The sequence below is a fragment of the Martes martes genome (genome assembly GCF_963455335.1).
Source record: "Martes martes genome assembly, chromosome: 1".
In the NCBI taxonomy this organism is placed as follows: domain Eukaryota; kingdom Metazoa; phylum Chordata; class Mammalia; order Carnivora; family Mustelidae; genus Martes; species Martes martes.
Window position 1 is genome coordinate 30,269,595 of NC_137888.1, and position 18,434 is coordinate 30,288,028.

The 18,434-nt window shown below is 36.9% G+C and overlaps 1 protein-coding gene across 1 annotated transcript in view; it reads left to right on the plus strand.

The window, feature by feature from the left end:
• ROBO2 (roundabout guidance receptor 2) overlaps positions 1–18,434 on the plus strand; it is a 584,467-nt gene that overhangs the window by 562,969 nt on the left and 3,064 nt on the right. The window contains exons 25-28 of the mRNA XM_080815165.1: positions 6,271–6,453; positions 8,681–8,854; positions 15,335–15,607; positions 17,536–17,736. Coding sequence (XP_080671291.1) covers positions 6,271–6,453; positions 8,681–8,854; positions 15,335–15,607; positions 17,536–17,736 — 831 coding nt within the window. The remainder of the gene's footprint in view (positions 1–6,270; positions 6,454–8,680; positions 8,855–15,334; positions 15,608–17,535; positions 17,737–18,434) is intronic.

An 18,434-nucleotide genomic window follows, 5' to 3' on the forward strand; every position in this document is an offset into this window, starting at 1 on the left:
GCAGGGGGAACAGCAGAAGGAAAGGGAGATATAGGGTCCCCACTGAGCAGGGAGCCCCATGTGAGGCTCAATCTCAGGACCCTGGAATCATGACCTGAGCCAAAGGCAGATGCTTAATTGACTGAGCCACTCAGGCACCCTAGCTTCTTTTTGTAAAGTCACTGATCCCATTGTGATGAACCCACATCCATGGCCTCATCTAAACCTAATTGCTCCCCCAAACGCCCCACCTCCCTATACATTAGGGATTAGGGATTCAACACATGGATTTTAGGGAGAAATCAACATTTGGTTTCCAAAACTCAGTAATGTGGAAAATGTATTTACAAACGTGCTATACTATATTTATTCCCACCACAAACTTTTTTTTCCAAAGATTTTATTTGTTTATTTGAGAGAGAGAAAGAGAGAGTGTGTGTGTGAGAGGGCAGGAGTCGGGTGAGGAGCAGAGGAAGAAGCAGGCTCTCCCCTGAGCAGGGAGCCTGATGTGGGACTCGATCCCAAGACACTGGGATCATGACCCAAGCCAAAAACAGATGCTTAACCGACTCAGCCATTCAGATGCCCCCCCCCCCCACCGCCACCACCAACAATAAACATTTATCAGATGTCTATTCCTTCTAATCTGTTGACTAGGAATTTAGATACAATAATGATAATGATAATAATGCTATCAAGAAGAAGAAGAAGAATATTTGCTTGCACATATATAGCCCTTAGTAGGTACAAGACACTATCCTAAGCAGTGGCCTGTTTTTCTGTTGTGGCTTCATGAGCTAAGAATATTTCCTACATTTTTAAACTTCTTTTTTTTTTAATTTCTTTTTTTTTTTTAAGATTTTATTTATTTATTTGACAGACAAAGATTACAAGTAGGCAGAGAGGCAGGCAGAGAGAGAGAGGCGGTGGTGTGGGGGGAGCAGGCTCCCTGCTGAGCAGAGAACCCGATATGGGGCTCAATCCCAGGACCCTGGGATCATGACCTGAGCCGAAGGCAGAGGCTTTAACCCACTGAGCCACCCAGGCGCCCCTATTTCCTACATTTTTAAAGGATTCTAAGAAAACATGGAACAAACAAAAACAAAAAAGAGACAGCAAAGCCTCAAATATAAGGTATCTGACACCTCATAGAAAAGTCTGCAGATCCTTGTCGTAAAGTTTTAACATATATTAATTCACTTAACTGTCACAGCCCTGTTTTTGTTCTCATTTTATAGAAAAGCAAATTGGGCCACAGAGGAGTTGAAAGTATTTTTAAAGCTACTCACGTGATAAATGGCAGAAGAATTTTCAAAATAAATTGTTCTCACTCTTATGATAAATTATCATGATCCCTTCTCTGGATATGCCCAGCTTTTTTTTTTTTTTTTAAATCTCAGAATTTAACATATTTAAAAAGAAAATGATTTCCTGGTCTATTACTTAACATATGGATCTCTGTTCCTCTCTCATCTTTCTGCTCTGTCTTCTTTTCTGTGTGTATGCATATATGTGTGTATACACGTATGAATAAAAATGTAGATATATATATATACACACAAATACAACATATAATTTTATCTCTGGAAACATTAGTCCTTACCCTCTATATGTTTCATCAAGATTTTAAAAATCTTAATTTTTAGATGTACCTTTTATTATTTATTTTCTTATATTTAGTTTATATTCAGTTATAGTGACTCATGCTAACAAAAATTAACTGTAGCAGCACTTTTTATAGGAAATCTCCTTTTTAATTTAACTGATACTATAATTTAACCTATTTGGTTATAATAAAGTATAAAACTATCTTGATTATAGCACATCACACTCTGTTTAGGGCTAGAAAGTACACACCCAGAGTTGTTTCAGTCTTCAGGAATATGCTTGCCATATTTCCTCCTTAATGCCAAATCCACCATTTTGGGGTAACTGGACAGGGAGAGGAGTTAATACTTCTTTCTATATCTTCTATGATGGGAGTCCAGGGTAAGTGTTTCCTGAATTTAATGACTCCACCACAGGAAAAAAGAAACAGAAGGCAATGTGAGAGAGGACAGAGGGAAAATGTCCTGTACCTGGTGCCAAGATTCTAACTGCTTCACTGATCACAGAAAGTACAACGGAGAGTGAGTGCCATGAAGTGAAACGAATAAAAGTTTCCTTAACTGCTGGACCCCACATAAATATTACGACTGAAAGGAAATCGTGGCCTTATATTTTCTTCATTTTATGTCCTTGGAGGTTTTTACTGGAACTCCCAAACCAGATTATTTTGAAAACAATAAAACCTGGCAGCCTCACTACCTTCCTCGACCACACAGCTTTTAGAGAATTGGCCACTCGACAGTGTGACCTGATGCCTTTCTTTTGTTGCACAAACTCAAGGAAAATAGTTTAGAATTAGGGGAATTTCAGACATAAGGCTACAAATCATTAAATCACTTTCTTAGGCTACTTCAACAGCTGTGACGTATTTAAAAAGAAATTAAACATATACTTCAGAATTTAACAGATAAAAGGGGAATATCATATATTCCATTTTTATCTGAGTGGGACAAGTTAACAGGTGCCGTATGTCCCAAGGAAGAAATTTTGTAATGACTTATTTTGCTTTCCATATATATTACATATTCTTTCCCTCTGAGGAATGTAGGTGGAATCCTTGCATATTTAATATGTTTGAGTGAAAGAAGGATTTCTAAAGATTAGAGATGTTTTCCTATGTTTAAGCAGAGGTCAAGATCTGGATTGATTCATCCAAAGACACTTAGAGCTGGAGGTTTTATTTAACAGCTATTTAGACTGATGGCACTTAATAAGGAGAGTTCCTGGATTAAATATTGGCTGAAAAAATGGGGGACGGCCAGTTTTTGTATCTCATAAAAATGGTAATGCAACAATTAGCAGGGTCATATTATAAAGCACAGACTTTACTCTAGCTTAATGGATCTAAGGATAAGCATTTATCAGCAAGGAAGGACTTAGCATAAAGCGACATGTAAATGAATTGATGACTGATCATAAATTAATTTTAGTGCTGAAGATGTAATATAGACACAGCAAGATGCCATTTTATCATGGTATTTTACTGCTCAGTAACGTTTGAGCAACAACTTAATGTCCTATATGCAGTTCTTCTTTAATAGCTTGAATAAATTTGAGATTTTTTTGGCCTTTCAGCAACTTTAAACCTGAGAAATTTCCAAAGATTGAAAATGTAAACACAAATAAATTTGGCTATGTGACATAAATTCATTTTTCATTAAATGTTTAAATATGTATTGATGATGTTCGGGGCTATAACATGTCAAATTGGTATGGATTGCTTATAATTTGTAAAGAATCTCTACCTGAACTCATTCACTTGGTGTTCATTTTAATTTTTATGTTTCTATTTACATCTAGGAAAGTAAAACCCATTATCCCCAAACTTGCTTCCTTTCTAATTCGTGAATCAATGTGTTCCTTTCCTTCCTATCATTGTCTTCTTTTATTTTAATGGTTTCCACAAATGTTCAGATCATTCCTGATGCTTAAATCTAAAGAAAGAGCAAGAATGGTAGCCACAGAGAGGTGAAATCAGTGATTGCTAAATAAATGTAACAATTTTACAGCATGGAAGAAATTTAATATATGTTCTATACTTTTTTCTCCATGGTATATTGCAAATTTTCTTTTAAAATATTCCCCCACCAGTACCCCCATTCTGTAGATCGTACTTAAAGAGAGAAAAGGGGCTATCAAAGATAAAGAGTGAGGGACAAAGAAGGAAGAAGATTTATTGCCTTCTTTTGTTTCCTTCTTGCCCTCCCTTTGAAGGTGAACTCAACTAGACTAACCTGTGGGCCCTTGCCCCTCTTTAGCCTGAGGTAAGGAGGCTTCCTGATGCTCGCCAAGGCCAAGCCTGTGTAGCATTTGTCCTTTCGACTTTGAAGTCATCTCTTTAGTTTCTTAGCTCTTACATGGAGTAGCAAAGAAAACAGAGCTGTTGTTCTTTCTACGTTGACCAAAACCTACTCAAAGCCATGTCTTCCATGCTATTCTCTCTTCCCATGCAAAGGAAAAAGAAAGCACCAAAGAAAATTTCATGAATAACAGATTTCTGAGGGCACGGCAAGGAACATTAATGGTGGAGATAAAGTCAGAGCAAAGACAGGAAGGCAGCAAAGTAGCTGGTCTGTTTAGGGCCTGGCAAATTTGTAGGTTGAAATCTGGACTTTCAAGTCGGGCTGTGGTCAGTAGAGTTAGTGGCAATCCAGAGGTGTGTCGAAGGGACCAGAGGTAATGCTACATATGTGGGGCAGGCAGCGGGACTATACGGGCTGTAAGAGGGTGTAGGGCTGGAAAGAGAGGCTGGGCTAGATACTGAAGGAGCTCAAATTCTTACCTTGGAATTCAGATGTGGCATTCGCGAACTGAATGGTTTTGAAGGGAGGAACGAAATTACGTGACAAATGAGAAAACTACTTCAGATGACAATGAGAAAGACAGAAGGGACCAGAAGGAAATCAGCAGGCACCTAAGAATGAAAGTGGAGATGAGAAAAAGGAGTTGCTTGTTTGAAGAGGGAGTTTCTTCAGAGAGCTGACAAAGATTTAGCTGTAGATGCTCAGCGGGAAGTTAGAAATACAGAAAACGGGTGCATAGGAGAGACCGGGACAGAATTTTCACGTATTTCAAAACTCTCCTCAGTTCTAAGGTTTTGTATTCTCCGGTGATCACTGACTGAATCACTTTGATTTTTTTCCTTATCTGTCGTAGCATTATATTGCAAAGCCCACTGCATCATTTCTCCTTTCGTTTTGGGCTGTTGGTCCTTGGCTTGTGATTATTAACTCAGAAATGGTTCTCTCAGAGGAGGCTCGGTGACTGCTGTTATCTGGGCTCCCTTGCAGTGGCCTGTGTCAGGGGAATTTGTTTGGAAAGTAAAAAGTGCATCTCTGTGCTTTTGGCAAATAGAATCAAAACTCTATCTTTCTCTGTTACACTTAACACCCTTTTAACTTCTCAGATTCTTCTAACCCCTTTGGTTTCTTGAAAGTGCATGAACCCGTGTGATTGGATCCTGGCACCTCAGCCAAAATACAAATACTACATCACACCAACACTCTTAACTGGACTGTTGTCTCTCAAATGCTGGAGAAGAGGGGGGTGGGGAAACTATGGGGGGAAGAATCTATTTTTAACCTCTTTTTGTGACTATGTAATTGGTTGATGTAGAAACCATAAATGAGCTTCTTATAAATATTTTTTTTTGCTCTCTTTTTTAAAAAGTTAGGCTAGGAGATATGTGGCACTTTGTTGTGTCATAAATTAATGGTACACGGCTTAAATATTGTCATATTAATTGTATTAAATAATAGATTAAGGTTTCCGTGTGCCTTGGTCTAAGGAAAAAATCTAAACTTGTAAATGATGTGCTGAAAAATTAAGAAGAAAAGTTATTTCTCAGTATCTTCATGTTTTGCTGCTCTTGACACATAAAAGTGCAATTCTTTTCCTCTATCGCTATATTGTGTTTTGCAGAAAAATCCATATGAAGGCCAGTTACATCCCTCATAATGGTTAATTTCCTAAAACAAAGATTCATAGTAAAGAGAAACCTGGAGTTCTTAAAACAATTAAAAAGCAAAGAAAGCATCCTGAGCTTTGAAATTAATAGAAATTTTTAGAGATACATTTTTCCTTTGTTCTAAGTCTGTATGCTCTGATACTATTTATACTTTTTTTTTTGTTTATAGTGTTTGTTGTTATATTTCCTGATTATTTCCATTTGTATTTTAAAACCTTGAAATGATTTTAGCCTCTCCACAGTACACCAGTGTATATTGATTGGAAATTATCCTTTGAGTCTGCATTAAATTCAAAATATATATTCACCCTCTTCCTTCATCTGAAACCTTGATAAGTTTACTTTAAATACACTATAATTTACTTCAATAAAAGTGTTCTTCTCTGAATTGTAGGGCTGAAGGTATACATAGCAATTCTCTTTCAGAAATTGATTATGTAATAATTTAAACAATGTAAGACTGGAACCATACGAAACATGTTTTGTTTACGTGTTGCAAAGAGGTTTAGGTTTTACTGGAGCTTCATTCATCCGCACTAGGAATGTTTAAACCGTGGAGGATGCTTGCCTGTGGCTGCAGAAGTCAGGATGGAACCAGATTTGCCTCAGGGAGGAGTGAGGAGTTGAGGCAGCCTACTTGTTCCTTAGTGGAGTGTGTGCGAGGAGATGGGCTATCCAATATGTACCACTCACTAGACGACTACATTTGTTTTTAGGTTCAATGGTAAATGGATGGGGCTCTGCATCTGATGACGATCGTAACTTTTCTAGTCATAGATCTAGTGTAGGTAGTTCCTCAGATGGCGCCATCTTTGCCAGCGGCAGCTTTGCACAAGCACTGGTGGCAGCAGCAGATAAAGCTGGTTTTAGGCTGGATGGAACCAGCCTTACGAGAACAGGTTGGTAGACTCTGAGTCCACACTCTTTGCATGAGAGAATCTTGTCCTTTAGACACTGAGCTATTTTTCTCCTGTTCTTTCTCCTCAGTGAGTCTGACTGCAGGGCTTTCTGTAATATGCATGACCACCGTTCAGATCCTCAATTACCAGAACTTTCTCCCGATGCTACTTTTGCAGAGCCGAGAAGAGGCTCCTACTCACCCACTTCTATCCGTTCTTTCCCTTTCTCTTTGCGGCTCTGCTGATTAATTGGAATATGCTTTCTTTTTACGTGATAGCCAAGCTGCAACTGGGATGGCCATTAAATTTTCAATAACTCACACTTGGCCAAATTCTCACACAATCAATAATGGGCCCAGTGATTAAAATTATTCAGCTTTTATCTCCATTACTTTCCTTTGCCCCATTTCTTTCTGCAAATGTGCTTTCTGGGAAGGCTTTCTCAGCATGGGGTGAGTGGGTCTAAGGCTGTCAGTCTAACAGTTCAAATGGCTGATGGTCTTATTAATTGTTTGGCTGTTAAAATTTTAACCCAATAATTTATTATTTGTTTTAAAGGATGCTAATTAAAGATACACCCACTGCATTTGCAACTAGAATAAAATGATGACTACATGTGTATGGCTCTTTGGCCTCATCTAATTTGGGTTTCTGAGAAGAATTGAGTACCAATTTCATAATTTTTCATGTATCTGATTCTTTTCCCCAAAAGGATGAGATTCATCCTAATAATAGATCAGTAATTTGTGTTTGTTTGTTTTACTGAAACAAAATAACTTTGGCATGATCCATGCTATTCTATGACTATACTTCTTAAATGCACTTATAAAAAGATTCTAAAACGAGAATTAAATGGAGCTACTTTACAAAACAAACTAATGAAGCCTTAAACACGTTTAAGAAATCTTAATAGTATTCAACTAGTAAAGTGAAGAAAAACGGTTTTGACCCTTCACTAAACTCTCAGGTGATAAAAAGGAGTTTTGGAAATTTTCTTTGAATTATACCATCAGTAATTCTTTTCAGTATGCATTAGGAATCTTCAAGTGATATAAAAAATTTTTCCAAGCATTGCAGAGGTTTATTTTTCATATAGCATCCGAACTAAAATATGATGTAATATAACGGTTATTTGAATTTTCTTGCTTTATAAGGCGTAAGTCAGAAACTTTATGTTGCCTGAGTGCTTTTTGTGGCGTAGCTATAAGCACAGCAATGAGAAAGTGCAAGGAAACTAATAAATTAGAAGGCATAAGTGCATTTCTTGCATGTATGCTAATAGCTAATAAAGCATTAAGCAGTATCATGTCACACTGACTTAAGAAAATGTAACTACATACAATAATTTTGTGTAAAGGGAAAACATGCACGAGAGAATAGATACATGCACATAAAACAACCCTCACTTACCATAATAAATATTATATTAAAATCATAAGACGTTGAACATTTATTAGCTACCCTTTTCACAAAATAAATTTCCCTGCGTATGTACTAAACCTCAAAAAAAGGACATAACACAATTTCATTTTTCAATGAGAATTTGGAGTCTGCTCAGATACAGTAATATTCATCAGAAAATACATATTGCACTTTGGATATGCAAGGTGATTTTAACCTGCTTTCTATCCTATACTATACACTAATGTTATTGAGCTTCTGTAGAAGAGGTAAAATTCACCATGTATTTGTATGGGTGGTAAGGTCAGTTTAATATATGTCTCTGAGCAGACCTTTCATGTAGATTTTTCAAATGCAATTACTTCAGGACCTTTTTCTGTGCTCAAAGAGAATTTGTAAGATTCCAAGGATAAAATTTAATTAAGCAAATAAGATAGGTACGTAATTTATTTCAGAAGTAACTTCTTTAATTTTAAGATGTAAAAGCAGCATGAATTTGCATATAACCACGAAAATACTGCTAAGATCATCAAGGTTAAATAAAAATATAATCAAGTAATATCAAGTTTTTGGTTGCTGGATTTGTTTTACATCCATTTGCTTGCATTTTTTTTCCAGTGGGCAGTGTGTTGGTTACTAAAAATTGGATAAAATAAAAGCAACAAGGCATACTTTTTTTTATGGAGATGCACCAGTATTTGGTATCTTTAAATGGCATCTCTAGGCAAGTTTATAGGTTAGGCTAAGTAAGAGCAGAAATACAAAACAGGCAGAATCACTGCCTTATAACATTCTCTATACCCCATTCCCTTTGTTTTCTTTTTAGGCAAAGCTTTTACCTCCTCTCAAAGACCTCGACCAACCAGCCCATTTTCTACTGACAGTAATACCAGTGCAGCCCTGAGTCAAAGTCAGAGGCCTCGGCCCACTAAAAAACACAAGGGAGGGCGAATGGACCAACAACCAGCTTTGCCTCATCGAAGGGAAGGAATGACAGATGGTAGGTTTGTTTCCTTCTCTCTTGTCTCCTCGCCGAAGAGATGCGCTCTGTGCGAACCATTAACTTAGATTAAAGTAGCTGCGGTAGATTAGGCACTGCCTCATTATGTAGCAAGGCAGAAAACCTGGCGATATGGTCTCGTTTAAAGAAAACACCCTCTTTTCTAACAATCTGGAAGGATTTCTGTATTACCACGCCCCAAGAAATGTGTGCCATACCACTTTTCAATGTTGATCTTGCGGCCATTCTGACATTTTCTGTTAATGCTTTTTAATGGACATCCCCCTTTGAGGTTAGGAAAGAAAACGCAGGTAGCACGTGCACTTGCCGTGCATTTCTGCTATTAAATTGCGGACGTTTCTGACATCAAATGAAGATAACTTCGGTGGTATTTCACTTTTGAAAAAGACCACGAAGTGATTTGTAACTTAGCAGTTTTTTAGTTTCATGAATTTCAGGGCTAAAAGCATACTACAGATCATCTGGTAGATGGGTCAGCGAGCTTTTCTGTAAAAGTCTGGATAGTAAATATTTTTTGTTTTACCTGGCCATACAGTCTCTGTCACAAATACTTAACGCTGCCGTTGTAGCGTTAGTGAGTGTAGTTATAGGAAAAAAAAAAAAAAAAAGAATGCATGTGACTAATTTCCAATAAAACCTTGTTGATAAATAGGTAGTGGCTGAATTTGGCCCATGGACCATAGTCCGCCGATCTATTTCAATTATTTTATTTATGTATAACATTCAGTCTTTGAGTATTTGCTTAAACACTGCTGGTTTCAGGAAGCACAGTATTACTAAGCTATGTACTTGTTCAATAAAGAGTAGCCCATCTCTATAAAGAAGGATCTATTTCCCGTATGTTCAACTTAATTATGATACATTTGAAAATAGGAATACAAATATTTATTCTGATGTTTTATTCTAGTACTACCTATGATTTATGTCCAGAGCCTAATATAATGCCCAAACCAAAGGCACATTTCTTCCCCCTTCTCAGCACTATCCCCTATAGGCATACAAACTTTAATCTGAGGTAGTTCTACTAAGCACCAAAAGGGTGAACCTAGCCAAGCTTCACATTAGAACCATCTACAGAGCTCTTAAATTATCCCCTGGGGATTGTGGGGGTTTTTTGGTTTTTGTTTTGTTTTTTTTTTATTTTATTTATTTCTTAGAGAGAGAGGGGGAGAGCACAGAGGTAGAGAGTGAAACAGGCTCCCTGCTGAGCAGAGAGCTTGATGCGCGGAGATGCAGGGCTCGATCCCAGGACCCTGAGATCATGACCTGAGCTGAAGGCAGATGCTTAACTGACTGAGGCACCCAGGTGCCCCCTGGGGATTGTGATTTCATTGTTCTGGGTGAAAACCAATTATGGATATTTTTAAAGCTCCACAAATGAATCTAATGTGCAGTCAGCGTTGAGAAGCTACGATGGTGTCCTTAACATTCATCTCAATCTCTTAGGCTTATCATTATAAGACAGAACAAGGCTTAGTTGGAAAAGTACTTACTCTTTATTGGTTCGGGAGAAGGGTCTGTATCTTGTAGCCATCTCTGTCCTTTCTTTTGTCATGTTGTAATGCAGGGCAGACTTTAAATTCAACCATAACTTGTTCTAAAAGCTTTCAGGTTTACTTATCTTTCCTGCTACCTTGTTTTCACTGGGAAGTGTTTCTGTGGAATTTGAGGGTAAGGGTGTACTCAGGATCTTGATTCCTTTAAAAACCAATATCCTGTGGTGAACAAAAATGCTCACCACTTCCTTTCTGCCTCAGATGATCTGAAGATTAGTTCAGCATTTAAAGCAGTCAATAGTGTTGATCTTATTCCCTCTAGATAAAAAGGACCACCCCCATTGATATGGTAGTTATAAAACTCAGAATTAACAATTTTGTATAGTTTTCCTGCTATCAATGTCGTGGAAAGAGAAAAGAATTTTTTTTTTCTGAAATGTTTGAAGATAATATCCAGAATATCTGGAAGATTAAAAAATATAAACCAACAAAATAGTGCTCCTTTTCTTACTAAAATACTGTTCTTGCAAGTTTTCTCAGAATGTCTAGTTCAAATAAGCTGCCTCCTACTTTAAAATATGATCAATTTATTGCTTATCTTTCTAAACAACAGACAGGTCCCTAACTCTTAAAGTTGCCAGCATTTCAAAAGGGGGTTATGCATTATGTATTGTTAGTAGATATATTTTGGAAGTAATGATATTGCAAGGGAAATTTTGGCTCCCATGTCTTCCCAAGTTTATGATCCAATGATGTTCCAGTTATGACTTGAGGACATCTATTATGGATGGCACTCTGTAGATCATCCTTAAGGATGTTGTTATTTTATAGTAAATGTGTGTGTCCTAGATTTATATGGTATGAATCCATGTATCAGTAATAATTTTACAATATTTGTATGTAAAATCAAACTGTTCTTTTAGGGAAGGCTGCTGTTTAGTAGCACTTAGTGCATAGACATTTCTACACTTAAACTTTTGCTTGATACATTTTGAAATTGTGTTTGGTGAGTAAATTAATCAGGGTAATTACTGGCAGCTGCCATACCAAACAACTGTTATCCCTCAATGGCTTAGTACAGCAAGTTTGTTTCTCATGGATACAATAATTTAGAATAATTTATAAAGGTCAGGTGGATCTGATCTAAGTAGTTGTATAAGGATGTATACTTTTTCAATATTGGGATGCCATCATTTTTAATGTGAGACATTTGTGGCTTCTGAGTGAGGGGAAGACAAAATCTGGGTGATCATTTGGGAGACTCTATGTGGCATATATCACTTCTCATTTCCTTGACAAGAGCACGGGCACATGACATCAGACTACTGACTAGATGGGAAAGTAATGTTTTCTTGTGTCTAGTAAGAGGAATCGGGAATGGTGAAAAACATCAGTCTCTGTCTCAAAGGCAATGCAAAACCCACCACACACATCAAAGAGTCTTCTTCTCCCTTGAATAAAGACTCTCCTAAACAGGCATCGTTCAGTCCAAATCTTCTATTCCATTTGCGTAAGCTAAAGAATACCCTTTAAAAGCAATATACTGACAAATGCTGAAGAAAGAAGGCAGAGAAAGTAATTTTCTGTCCATCAACTTTTCCCCCCCATAGCATTTCCTTCTAGTCTGTTCTCCCCTCATTCCTATTTCCTAGTTAGTGAAGGGAGTCTTTGCTCTCCACAGACTACCTTGGCCACACTCCAGCTCTGCTACAAACTAGCCTATACCATTCAGCAAATTTCTTTGTTCATTAATCAATTTATTCTCATACCAAATGATAGGCTGAAAACCAGCAGGCAAAATCCCCTGCTTTTCTGGAGCTTGCATTCTATTGAGGGAAGATAAAGACCAACGCAAATATATAAGGGAAAATAAAAGTATATAAGATGGTGGCAAATGTCATGGAGGAGAAAAACATAGGAAGGAAGTAGAGAAATACCAGGGTGGGGGAGGGGGCCAGCTCTCTTTGAAGTAGAGTCTCAGGGAAGGCTTGACCAAGTAGATGACAGTACAGAAGACTGGAAGATTAAAAGGGAAAGAGCAATGTTGGTATCAAGGAAAGGTCACGCCAGGACATGAGAACAGCAAGTGGAAGCCTGAAGCTTATTTGCTAAAAAGTAAGAGAAGTAGGGTGACCGAGGCAGAGAGAAAAACAGAATAGAATATGAAGTTAGACAAGTCAGGGAGGGCCAGGGTTTGTAGGGTCTTAAGCTTCCGTAAGGACATTGGCTCTTACTTTGAATGGGAAACCACTGAAGAGGGGTGTGTGTGTGTGTGTGTGTGTGTGTGTGTGTGTTTAAGGTGGAGGAGTAACATGATTTTACTTCTGCTTCTATTTTTAAAAAAACCATTCTAGCTGTTATGTCAAGATAGACTAAATGTGCTTTTCTGTGTGGAAGCCAGAAACCACTTAAGAGGTTGTAGAATTCATCCAGGGAAGCGACGTAGAAGTTCTTCCTGAGGTAGCATCCATGGAAGCAATGAGAAGGATTGAATTCTGGCTATAGGTTGGCAGAGCCCACAGTTCGTGAAATTAACTCAGGCTATAAAGCAAGAAAGTCAAGGATTACTCCAAAGTCTTGGTCAACTTGTACAGTGCAGTTGCTACTAATTGAGATGATGGATGCTACCGAAGAAGCGTATCTTGTAGAGGAAGGTCCAGAACTCAGTTTAGATATGTGAAATTTTAGATCCTTTCTAAACATCTAAGTTGAACTCCTCAGTATGGATTTAGTGCTGTGAGCCTGGAGTTCATAGAAGGAGAGATCCCAGCTGGAGGTATCTGATTTCTTTTTGCCTTCTTCTTTTTTTTTTTTTTTAACCTGAAAAAGACAATAAAAATGGCACATATTTCATTGGACTGTTGTGTACCTGACAATAGGGAATCCTCAGTAGGCCAGTAAGAGAATTCTTTAGTGAATTGATTTACTTGAAATGAATCAACATGGAAATGAATAATAAATTTAAGTGAACATATTTGATTAGGTACTTTTATTTTTGCCACAGTCATTCTTAATTTCATCTTTTTTTCCAATTTGTTTATTTCAATGTGCATGTCATGTTCTTTCTTCTTAATTATGTAGCTATATGATTTCAGGTTAAATTAAATATTAATCAGAATTTTGGCTAGCATAAGTAGATGCCATTTTGGCCATTTTAAAGATGAAGCTGCTTTGATGGAGAATAAAAATCAATGACCAGATAGTGATTTTGAAAGCAAATGTCATAATTCCTGCCCTTCCCCACTACTGGCAGTCTTAAGTCCAAACACTCAAATGAAATAATTACTTTACATTTACAATAATGCATACCGAAGGAATTCAGTTTTGAATATAAAGGAAACATAAACTCATTGCTGGATTATTCTACAAACAGATATCACAATATTGGATTAGCTCTTCATTTTGGAAGAAATGTTCTAAATGCAACTTTATTCTCCCAGATGGAAACATCGTTCCCTTCAATAATTAGTAATTCATAATCTAACAAGAGGACATACATAAGAACTGGGAATGCTGCTTCAACATGGGAACTCCCAAAGCAGATACGGAGGAGAGTATTTTTGTCAATTCAATGGAGGACAATATCATTTTTCTCATTATGAGAGAGTATAAAGTTTCTTAGCAAAGTCTTTAAAAAGAACAACTGAGCCTTCCTTAAGGAAGCAATCTTTTGTTCACAAGAAATTCATGCTTTTTCCTTTTGAATTTCACAAACAGTATTATTAGAAATAAGAGCACTAATACAACAACAGCATGGGATATAATGGATGAAGATTATATGCAACAGCCCCCATTAATAATAGAAATATGTAGTGCATATGATATTTTATTTCATGAACGAATAATGTAATCACTGATATTCTAAGGATGAACAGAGAAGTTTGAAATAGTATGCCAGACAAATTAGAAGGTAATAATCCAAAAGAATGTTTAGAATGTTCAGGAGACTTCAAAATCTTCAACAAAGTAATTTTAGAACTAGTATAATGGTACAAATCATATTATAGAACTAGTAGAATTCTTAAAGAAAGATGAAAGAAGAGACTAAGATCACAGTTGAAGACAATCCAAATATAAAGATGTCATGATCTGAACAGCCAATGAAAGGAAAATGAAAAATTAGCTGCACATTTGAACTTTTGATTTTTTCATATCTTATATTTAATTTAAAGAGCTTTTTTGCAAAGTTAACTATTCTACCACATCTCAAATTTTTATGATGCATTGTCTATTCTAGCACTATGAAGCATATTCTATCTGTACTCTGAACATTGGTTATTAGTTATTAAAATTAATACATTGGAAGATTATAATGTATTAGTTGTAACTCATTAGCTAATTCATGAAACGAACAGCCAGAATTGGTTGTCAGGCAGAATGTTAATTGCATTTAATAAATGTTAGCTTAACCCTTTGACTGTTGCTAAATGTACCACATACATGGGTAAAGGCAGTCATATGTTGCATATGATTCGGCATATAGTTCTTAATTTCCCGAGAGCAACATTTCTTATGGAGAGTGACAGGACAGCCTTTATTCTTCCCAGGGCCTTTTACTAACACAGCTGCTAGAATGTCTAGTCATTTTTGTGTCATGATATGTCTACTTTGGGGAGTTGGGGTGGACAATGAAGAAAATATGGAGAACACATAAATTGTATTTTGTACCTTGAACGTTAGCCTCAATGTGCATTTGAAAACACTTTCCACATATAATAATTGAAATCAGTCAATTTTGTTTCAAAGACATGTGATCCAATGATAGCAAAGAGATCGATAATATGCATTTTAGACAGAAATAACTGACCTTTGCCCCCCCCCCCGCAACCCTCCCTTCCCCCCCAGATTTCTTTTGCATGAGTGAGACTTTTAGGAGGGCACGGGTTTTTTTCTTCATCTTGAATTAAAACCTGTATTTTTCATTAAATTTTAGTCCGTTCTAAACATTATTCACAATTTTTAGATCTTCCACCACCACCAGATCCCCCTCCAGGTCAGGGTTTAAGGCAGCAAATAGGCCCGAGCCAGCATGCTGGTAACGTGGAAAACTCAACAGAGAGAAAAGGAAGCTCTCTGGAAACACCACCAGCATCCAACTTAGAAGACACAAAGAGCTCATTGGATTGTCCAGCTAGAACGTCCCTAGAGTGGCAGCGACAAACCCAAGAATGGATAAACTCCACAGAACGTCAAGAAGATATACGGAAAGCCCTACACAAACAAAGTGTTGGACCAGGTGTGTTCTGCACAGTCCCAAGAAAGTGTGGACTTTTACCTTTTGTTTTCCTACCAGGTATTTTAGAAATGGCAGTTGTTTAAGCACATCTGAAAAAAGTTTGCCTTGAATCATTGAAAAGTTGGGATTCCTCAGCAAAGTTCACCAGCATACACCTTAAGGCTGATTCCCATGGGAATTGTTCCTCAAGTTAACCTTGCGTAGGGGTCTTTGAGCTCAAGAGATTTCACCTGTATTGTTCAAGAGACAATTTGATATTTTTGCCTTCTAATGTTTATATTGAAATGCTTTTAAGACCTCTAAATTTCATCTTAACGTCCATTTAATCCCTGCCTTCAACCAGTTTCATTTTGACTGAAGTAACTAATCATTTTGAAAAGAGAACTCACTTCAGTCAAATCGTTGAATTCATTGAAATAACAAAGTTGCACATAAATGTATGTAAATATCTCAGGACAGAAAAGATTAAACTGGGCCTGTACTTTCTCCAACTGGTTAAATTTAGTTGATTGTTAACACTTCGTTGGGAAATATTCTTGTTTATAAATCAAGCTTCTGGAACTGTCACAAAATAAATGTCATCACTTGTGGTTGGATTTTGTTTTGGGAGGGGTAGTGGTTCTTGGGGCCTATTATAGAAATACATTTTCTGGAACATTTCTTCTCATATCAGGATTCATTTTCCTTAAGTATTAAAACATACACACAAACACACACAACACTTTTGAAAGTTTCTTCACACATTTGTTTTTTAATTTGGACTCAGTCTTTTGTAGATATGCCCTCTACCCAGGCAGTTTCAATAATTATATGATGTCACAACTTGGCGTTTAAGATTTTAGAAAATGTAATGTTTATAAGAAACAACATATGTCAATTTTAAGACCTAGATTTAGTGAAACACTTAGGAAGTTTATATCGTTCAGGTTGTGAGAGAAAAATCATTGATTCTTGAGATTTCATAAAGACCATTTAAGGAGAGAAATAGTCATCACAGTAATAATAGCCCATATCTAGAAAGAAAGAAAAAAATAGAAGAGGTAGGGAGAAAGAAGAAGGAAAAAGGAAAGAAAAAAAGAAAAAATGTTTCCAAATATTAGGTACTTAATAATACACCTTGTGTTACTTATAGGATTAATACATAAAATATGTTTTCATTTATTATTTAGTTATGAAAATGTGTATTTCTCTTTTTCTTTTAAGGAAATACACCATCTTTAAAATAATGTGTTTCTATCCCCAGAAACAACAAAAATTTAGGAAGCTTATTTCAACTCATATATAGCTCTTTATCTAAAATGATAGAGAAAATGTTGCTATAATTTAAAGTGAAACAAAAACCATGTTTCTTCAATATTTTTGAAAAATTTAACTGGAGCCTCACTGAAGTCCAGAAATTATACTCATAAAAATGCTTTTGTTAAATAATACGATTCATTGTATGCAGCTCCCTTTTATTAATGAATTTAAATTTTGCAAATGATATGTAACATTGTATTTTTATCCCCAAATTTATTTTTTTAAGATTTTATTTATTTGAGAGAGAGAGAGAGAGAGAGAAAACATGAACAAGGAGGCAGGAGCACAGGGAAAGGGAGAAGGATACTCCCCTCTGAGCAGGGAGCCCAACAAGGGTCTCCATCCTAGGACCCTGAGATCATGACCTGAACAGAAGGCTAATGCTTAGCAACTGAGCCACCCAGGCACCACATGCCCAAATTTCTTTTAATTTAATCCTGTTTCAATTCCTATTATCAGAAATGTTGTTTGCACATGGAAATTTTTTAATATCCGGGCTTATTAAACTTCTTATTTTTTAATTTTACTGAAGAGCGAAATCATAAAATAGCCCATTTTGAACTTAATATTTAAAGTTTGTTTGGCTTCCATGTTGCTGTTCAGCTTAGCACTTTGTATTTCTTTTTCAGAGGAGACATTGGTGCCCTACAGCAAGCCCAGTTTCCCATCTCCAGGAGGTCACAGCTCATCAGGAACAGCGTCTTCTAAAGGATCTACTGGACCGAGGAAAGCCGAGGTGTTGAGGGGAAGTCACCAGCGCAATGCCAGCGACCTTCTTGACATAGGATATATGGGCTCGAATAGTCAAGGACAGTTTACAGGTGAATTATGTAAGTGCTTTAGGACACTGAAAAGGCTCTGATGATTCAGAACAAATAGTGGGTTAATAATGTAGGGGAGAAAAAAGTTTCCTTGACCCTCTTAGGGTCCCTGGCTGGGTCTGAGAATTAAACTGATAAACACAGATTAACAGGAGAAAAGCGTACAAAATTTATTGAATTTTTATATGTCCATGGGTGACTTCAGAAGGGCATGAAGACTGAAAGAAGTGACAGAGCAGAAAGCTTTTATATCTTTTAGACAAAGAAACCATAAATTTGTGAAGATTTTATGAGACCGAGGGGTTTTGGGTAGGGGAGTAGTCAATGGTAAAGAAGTAACTGGGAAGATAAGGGTTAGTTTAACAAGGTTTGTTGCACATATTTCTCGGCCCCATGACTCCCCGTCTCTGGGAATAAGAATGTCTTCCTTCCTCTGGTAGAGGGAGGATAACTTTCATGTGGGAGTTTTATGGCCTGTTTCAGAGAAGATCAAGGTGGGGAGGAGAGAGGTCAGAGTGACCTTCCTCCCTCTGTTGGTTTCTCAGACTCCTTCAGCTTTCAATATTCGGTATGCCAGGTTGTCGTGTTTTGGGGTAGCACGTCCTGAACTTCATCAATAATATTGGGACAATAAACAGATTTCAGAATGGTGGACATCGTGCTTTACTATGAGAAAAAAATCGATTACGGTTTTTGGAAATAGAGCA